Source organism: Oncorhynchus mykiss, chromosome 18 (assembly GCF_057628025.1).
Source record: "Oncorhynchus mykiss isolate SJ-2025 chromosome 18, ASM5762802v1, whole genome shotgun sequence".
Classification (NCBI taxonomy): domain Eukaryota; kingdom Metazoa; phylum Chordata; class Actinopteri; order Salmoniformes; family Salmonidae; genus Oncorhynchus; species Oncorhynchus mykiss.
In genome coordinates, this window is record NC_143039.1 from 72,377,245 (window position 1) to 72,385,179 (window position 7,935).

General features: G+C 41.4%; 1 protein-coding gene across 4 annotated transcripts; it reads left to right on the top strand.

Annotated features, from left to right (window-relative positions):
* The first annotated feature begins 221 nt into the window (after positions 1–221).
* Positions 222–7,709, top strand: LOC110496687 (uncharacterized). Of its 4 annotated transcripts, none has more exons than XM_090209297.1 (6): positions 222–427; positions 4,671–4,998; positions 5,408–5,510; positions 5,730–5,907; positions 6,051–6,107; positions 6,389–7,709. In XM_090209297.1, the coding sequence occupies exons 4-6, from the start codon at positions 5,741–5,743 to the stop codon at positions 6,681–6,683; spliced, it is 519 nt and encodes a 172-aa protein (XP_090065423.1). In that variant the 5' UTR covers positions 222–427; positions 4,671–4,998; positions 5,408–5,510; positions 5,730–5,740; the 3' UTR covers positions 6,684–7,709. The 4 variants fall into 4 exon arrangements, with proteins under 4 accessions (XP_090065423.1, XP_090065422.1, XP_090065424.1 ...); XM_090209296.1 differs by lacking the exon at positions 4,671–4,998 and adding an exon at positions 4,357–4,460 and having other exon boundaries at positions 243–427; positions 5,406–5,510; XM_090209298.1 differs by having other exon boundaries at positions 250–427; positions 4,671–4,951; positions 5,380–5,510.
* Positions 7,710–7,935: the final 226 nt, after the last annotated feature.

Sequence of the window (7,935 nt, forward strand, 5' to 3'; positions counted from 1 at the left end):
GGACTGGCAACAAAACCCACCGAGATTATTTTATGTTACTCTTTAACAAAACCACCTACTCAGTACCTACAGTAGGGATATTGCTGCTTCCTCAGCACGCTGTGAAAACGGCACCTAATGTGTTTATTTGTGTGTTCATGCAGGGCTCATCTGACTCCCTGGTCATACACAATTTAAAAAAGAAACAGCAGATGTTGCTGATTTTGTTTGCGCTTTCACTTGCTTACAATTGCGCGAAGTAGAACACGCGCCTGCGCATTCCTTCTTCCACGTAGCTGCGCCACAATCTCTGTCTGCGCATAAAGCCAAAACATAGCAGAAATATTTGCTGTAAAGCTGCGTTCTTGCTGAATATTTTGAACATGGCCAGATATTTGAGACCTCCAAATACATCGCTTTTCATCAGAAACATTTCCGATGAATCCAGGTGAGTACACATTTGGAACAAACCCCCCTAGTCGAGTCAACTAAATACTTCGACGCCCCGAGCTAGCTAACATTAGCCCAATGCTAGTCGGCTAGCCACGCGCTTCGGCCTGACTTGACCTTATCGGGGTAGCTAGACCAGAGGTGGCTAGACTGAAATCCTAGTCCATAAAAATCAAAAGAAAGCTACTATCATTAGATCAGATTGAAACATACGTTTGTATCTATATCAATCTGGCAATAATTCGAAGTAGTTAGTTGTCCTGCCTAATGAGCTAACGTCGTTAGCTTGCTGTAGCTTCCGGTGCACACTTCGGTGGGAAAATAAACTCCGCTTTTGCTTTATGGAATTCTAATATAAATGGCTTAAACATATGACTGTTAGAATGACATATTACCCATATCTAGTTAACAGCCAGGTATTTTATTTGCAAGAACAACACTACATACACAGGCCTACACATAGTAACACAGTAGCCCAAAGGCAGGCAGATGGCGATACTGAGGTTTAACCTTACTGTCCAAAGGGGAATGCAACGTTATGCAGCCAACTAACTATACACTCATCTCCCCCGTGGACCGGTTTATACTTTAAACATTCTCAATTCAGGCAAAAAAAAGTCGTCGATAATCGTTTTAATGTCGACAAGGCTATAAATATATAACCTACTTTAATTAATGAAACGCCATTTTCCACTACCATGCTACTGTGGCTAATGCTAGTCTCGGATGTTGCGTATCGCGTTCTACCAATCATGTTGCAGCAGTCTGTTTTTCCACAGCTGGTAAGATGGTTTCAAAATAAGTTGTTCCCAGAAATCCTTTAATATAATGTACCATATCACCCAGTCATCTGTCATCACACTATCACAATTTCCTCACCAAGACCAGTATACTGTCTCCTCGAATAATGCACAGTCCAGTTTATTGTCTGTTTACATATTGAAATAATTTATTTGATTAACAAATATAGTGTGTCAATCTTAACTGATTTATGTATCAGGAAATGGAATGCGGCACACTTCAATCAATCACATTTATTTTGTAAAGCCCTTTTTACATCAGGAATTGTCAGTGTTTTACAGATATCCAGCCTAAAACCCATAATGAATACAGGGTGCGGACACTTCAAGACTGTAAGGACAGGTGGTCTTTAATGTTTTAGGCAGTCAAGGGATGTGGTGGTAAGAGGCATGGTAGTCAGAGATCAGTCCAGGGCAAGCCAGCTAGCCTGCAGCATGGGATGGGCAGGTCAACCAGGTGGATTGGTGACATGCAGAGCTGGGAATCCTCAGGCCAGGGTTTCCTCAGGCATAGTGAGAGAGAAATGGGGTTATTGGTGGCAGCATTCGGATCCATTAAATAAAAAAAAGTATAATCATTTATTTACTATTAATGACACTTTTCAGATTGCACAAGTTTATGAACATATCACTTAATAGACCTGTAAACAAAACAATCATTACATTAATTAATGTGGGTTAAAAATCAATGTATTCTACTTTAAATCTAATTTAAACCTGATCATTTCACATCGTAAATGTTTCATCTTATTAAAACTGAATATCGTTCTGTAAATTAGTTCATGCTAACAAATCCAATACATGCCATTGAAACTATCAGAACGGGGGGAGAGACTGCTGCAAGTCTATTGCCGCACTGGTGTGTCAATTTCAGTAACATAATAAAAAGCAATCCATCAATATCCGTCAGTTTAAGTTAGAGATGTTTTTTTTTGTTGCATGAACTGCATATCAATAGGCGGCCTTCCGCATCTGCGGTGGTAGATAACCGAGCTACAGTGACGTTTGTCAGACCATGAGACATCCCGAAAATCGGTCTTCTCACGAAGACGTCTGCACGGTTTGGCTCTGCGGCCCCCACAATTGTCACAGGTCGGAAGTCTGTGCAATCCGTGTCAACTTCTGTTGGTAACGTTTGGGCTACTAACTGTGACCCCACCGTGGAAAAGGGAGATTCTCACGAACATGTCTCCGTTTTGCTCTACGACTCCCACAAATGTCACGGGACTCGTGACTATTATTTCTACATTGTAGAATAATAGTGAAGACATCACAATTATGAAAATACACACATGGAATCATGTAGTAACCAAAACAGTGTTACATCAAAATATATTTTAGATGTGAGATTCTTCAAAGTAGCCACCCATTGCCTTGATGATACACACTCTTGACATTCTTTCAAACAGCTTCATGAGGTAGTCAGTCACCTTGTTAAAAGTTAATTTGTGGAATTTCTTATCTTAATGTTTTTTAGCCAATCAGTTGTCAAGGTAGGGGTGGTATACAGAAGATGGCAAGAACAGCTTTAACAAGCAAATAGATAAGACAATCCAATTCTTAAGACATGAAGGTCAGTCAGTCCGGAAAATGTGAAGAACTTTGAAAGTTTCTTCAAGTGCAGTCGCAAAAACCATCAAGCGCTATGATGAAACCGGCTCTCATGAGGACCGGCACAGGAAAGGAAGACCCAAAGTTACTTCTGCTACAGGAAATAAGTTCATTAGAGTTACCAGCCTCAGAAATTGCAGCCCAAATAAATGCTTCACAGAGTTCAACTAACAGGCACATCTCAACATCAACAGTTCAGAGGAGACTGTGTGAATCAGGCCTTCATGGTTGAATTGCTGCAAAGAAACCACTACTAAAGGACACCAATAAGAAGATACTTTCTTGAGCCAAGAAACGCAGGCAATGGACATTAGACCAGTGGAAATTGGTCCAAATGTGCGATTTTTGGTTCCAACCGCCGTGTCTTTTTCAGACCCAGAGTAGGTGAACAGATGATCTCCACAGGTGTGGGTCCCACTGTAAAGCATGGAGGAAGAGGAGGTGTGATGGTGTGGGGGTGCTTTGCTGGTGACACTGTGTGTGATTTATTTAGAATTCAAGGCACACTTAACCAGCATGGCTACCAAAGCATTCTGCAGCGATATCCCATCTGGTTTGCGCTTAGAGGGACTATAATTTGTTTTTCAACTGGACAATGATCCAACACACCTCCAGGCTGTGTAAGGGCTATTCAACCAAGTAGGAGAGTGATGGAGTGCTGCGTCAGATGACCTGGCCTCCACAATCGCCTGACCTCAACCCAATTGAGTTGGACTGCAGAGTGAAGGAAAATCAGCCTACAGGGGCTCAGCATATGCGGGTACTCCTTCAAGACTGTTGGAAAAGTTTTCCGGGTGAAGCTGGTTGATAAAGCCAAGAGTGCAAAGCTGTCATCAAGGCAAAGGGTGGCTACTTTGAAGAATATAAAATATATTGTTATTCAACACTTTTTGTTGGTTACTACATGATTCCATATGTGTATTTTCATCATTTTGATGTCTTCACTATTATTCTACAATGTAGAAAATAGTAAAAAATAAAGAAAAACCCTAGAATGAGTAGGTGTGTCCAAACTTTTGACTGGTACTATGTATGTTAATAAAACATTTTAAAAATCCTGAGCTCTTATCTCATCCTAGATATAGCAAAGACATTTTTTTGCCATTTATGAATGTGTTATTCAATGCGTATGTATGGACTATAGTAGTAAAGGCCAAATTAATTATTTTATCCTAAAATTCACGGGGGATACGAGTGTATAGCTGGCTGCATAATATTCCCATTGGCCGGTAAGCTGAAACAACTAAATATTGCGATCTGCCGGCATTTGGGCTACTAACACAGAGGATTTGAACAATTCTTGGAACTAAGATACATTTCAGAGTGTGCATGAACCTCAAAAAAAGTTTCAGTTGTGTTTTTAATGCAAAGAAGTGGTATCTTCATATTGCCCAACAGAAGCCACCGGTCTCAGCGGTCTGTCCGTGGCTCCCATGGTGGTGCCACTTTATTCTGGAACTTAAGACTTTTCCTCCAGGTCATTGAAGTGAAATTTCTATCTATTTACGGTATTCAGGCCTGAGGATTTGCGGCGTGAGTTTGGTCGCTATGGGCCTGTAGTAGATGTCTACATTCCACTTGACTTCTATTCACGCCGACCGAGAGGATTTGCATATATTCAATATCCTTTCCCTTCTACAGTGAGCGTTATGAAATGTGTTTATCTCTTTTTGTTTTAATTTTGAATGTGGTGTAAACTTAACATGCTTCCTCAGACGGTGTCTTCAAGCATTGAGTTTTGGTTGTATAATTGATTTGCTGTGACTGTTTTCTGTATGTACACGCTGAAGAACTTTTTAATATCTAACTTACATTTCTCTGTTGCCCCAGAAAATGTAAAGGTATCCAGTTGTTGTGGAAAGTCCGGTGTAGAGTAGATCTAAAGACAAGCAGCAAAAGACCGCCAGGATGCAAGAAACAGAGAGAGGGAGAAAGGTTGAAAAAAAGAAAGAGAATTTAAAGCTTGAAGAGACAAAGGAAAAGGGGGACGGAGTCGAGGCTTGGATATGTCATCAAAAGAAAGAGGCAAAGGGAAGAGATTTTAAAGGGCAAAGACGAGCAGGAAACCCAAGTTCTTCTGGGAGGCGGTTAAAGAGCTTAAAGATCAAGATGTAAGTCAAAGTCGAGCGTGTTTAAGGTAACAAACCTGAATTATTTTGTATCCTCTCCAAAAAAAATGAATCGACAAATATTACAGGAAAAGCAATCGATACATAGCCAATATGCTAAATTTGATTCTTAATTGAACTAAGAAATTATAATTGTACTCTCATCAATATATTTTGCACTCAACAATATCATTTGAAACTAAAGCAGTATTGGTTACTTGGTAAAGGCCATAAAATTAGCGACACATTATTGAAACATGTTTGCCTCATCTTTAATCTTCAGAAGAACCCAACATGCACTTAACAATTGTTCCAGAACCTACGTTTAGCTTTATACTGTCAGCCAATATGGCTTCCCTTATGATTAAGTGGCAGAAGATGCATTGTATTACAACAGTTGTGCTGAAAAGAATTTAACCACATGAGACCAGAAGGTAAGAACCTTAACAGCTCAGCAAGTTTGAAGATGTGCGCGACGCAGAAGATGCTCTTCACAACCTGGACAGGAAGTGGGTGTGTGGCCGACAGATTGAAATCCAGTTCGCGCAGGGAGATCGAAAGAGTAAGACAGTTACCCCAATTTATTGTTTGCTGAAGTAACTATGTACCATATCGAGCAATTTACTGATTTTATTTTCAGCTGTAAGTTCAAATACATGCATTTCCTACCTGACGTGGTACAGCTGTAATACTTTCAAGTAGAGCTAAAGCATTTGGTACTGTATGTCTGCTAGTTGGGTTTTTCTCTCTTTACCCAAGCACCCTTATGTTTCCATCACAGCACCCAATCAGATGCAAGGGAAAGAGGGGGGATCTTCGCGCAGCTCTTCGCGGCATGATGATCGTGATTATGATCGGGACAGCCGTCGTAGGCGCTCTCGCAGCCGTAGCTACCAAAGACGCAGGTCACGCAGCCCATCTTACGAGCGCCGGCCCAGACGTTCTGAGAGTCCCCGAGAGTAAGGCCCTTTCTAGTGTTTTCCAACTAGCATGCTTCAAATAACTCTATTTGGGGGGGGGGGGCGTTTCAAGCTGCGAAGCTTCTATAAAATGTCAGTTCTGCTGAGTACATTCTGCTTGACAATATACTTTTGTTACCCAGCTCCCGTGGAAGGATGTATGGTGGTAGAGGAAGAAGCAGGAGCCCGGAAAACGACAGGTGGGTCCTTCACAGCTGAACCACTGACAATGATTGCATCCCAAATGGCACCTCTATTCCCTATATAGTACATTACTGTTGACCAGGATTTATTGGGCTTTATTCAAAAGTAGTGCATTATATAGGGAATATGGACCTATTTGGGAGGTACACAGAGCTATGTTCTGGGCACTTTCAATTCATCTATCAATCATTAGTTGGCTGTGATCTTCTGTCACTTCTGCTGTCTTCGTCAGTGGAAGCGTGATTCTAATAATCCGATGGTTTTGTTCTTTATGCAGGCACAGGCCACCCCCACGTGACCACAGACGACCCCCTCCTGGGCACTCCCCTCACAGCCAGTCCCGGTCCCCTTCTCACTCCAGATCCAGGGCCCAGAGGGAGTCCAGAGGGAAGTCTCGTTCCCACTCCAAGTCCCTGAGCCCACAAGATGGCGACTTCCACCAAGCCCCCGGTGGCTATGAGCCCCGGGACGAGGCGTCGTCCCGTATGCGTTCCCTGTCCCGCTCGCGTTCCCTCTCGCGGTCCCGCTCTCGCTCCAGGTCCTGGACTGGGCGCAAGTCAGGGGGACACTAAACATGTTTGTTGGATCTTTTTGACAGTAGTTTTCTTGCTGGATAATTGAATGTTCATGGAACAGTTGTTGGTTGGTTTGTTTGTTTGCAAAAATGATATTCCTTTATTTTTTTTCCCCTTTTTTTTTAAATTTTTTTTTTTTGGAGGAAAGAAAAACATGGTATCCTTCTGTTTTTAAATCCATCAATCCCAGAAATGTCCTGTCGTTTACACCCTCTGTTTCTAGTCATTATATCTTATGTAAAAGGGTTGTCTTTCATAAGACCCAGGGCTATAAGTACTGTACAAGCCAAGATCAAGGCCAGGATTGCATCCCATCAGTGGTAGGTTTGTGTAATAACACACACATGACATTTTAAAGGTCATTTCCGTTTGAGCCAACATATGCAGCGTTTACTATGAATGCGGTCTCAGCAAACGAGGGAATATTGCTTTTTTAAAGTTGCAGAGCTGAAAAGGGCTGATCAGAGTGAATCCTGGCCCTTGTCACTAAAATCATTACCTTGACTGTCTAGTCGGGTACATTGGACACCGTTCCACACAGTTGGGATGATTTGTAGTGTAAGTTACCTGGCCTGTATAAGAGCCGCTAGCCACTGGTGGGACAGTTCATTTTCTAATGCTGTTTTTTTTTTTTTTTAAGATTTGTTCAGCGATACAGGCCCATGTTAGTCCTGTTTTGATTTAATACATTCTGATAGCCCTAATTTTCATGCCTTCCAGGAATTCTATAATAATTTCAGTAGTGTCATCCTGTCAACGGAAGGTTTGCTTTAGTTGCTGTGGTTTTTACAGAGCCTGTTGTATTTTGTTTTGTTTTCTGACATAAAAACATGACCTTGATCCTTCTCTCTGTGTTAGTGCTTCATACTCAACGGTTCCTATGGTGGCTTGTATTATTCTATAATCTTTGTTTCCTTCGACAGAAACTCAAGAAGTGTAGTCTTCCTTCCTTCTAAATATCAGTTATACTCCACTGTATATGCACCTGTATCTTGAGTAATAAATGTGTAAAAATGAATGGTAGCTATCTAGTTTGGGTGGCATTCTATCGGACATTGTTTGCTTGCATTTCTGCATGTGAGGATGTTTTAGAATTCAATAGGGTGTGCAATCATCAGTCTTACTGAGACGTCGACTTAAATCAGAGGATATCTGTACCTGGCAATCTATTTGATTCTGTAATATCACTATACACAAAATACCTTGAATGCTAATACCATACACGTGATTCGGGAGGAATAATTCATTT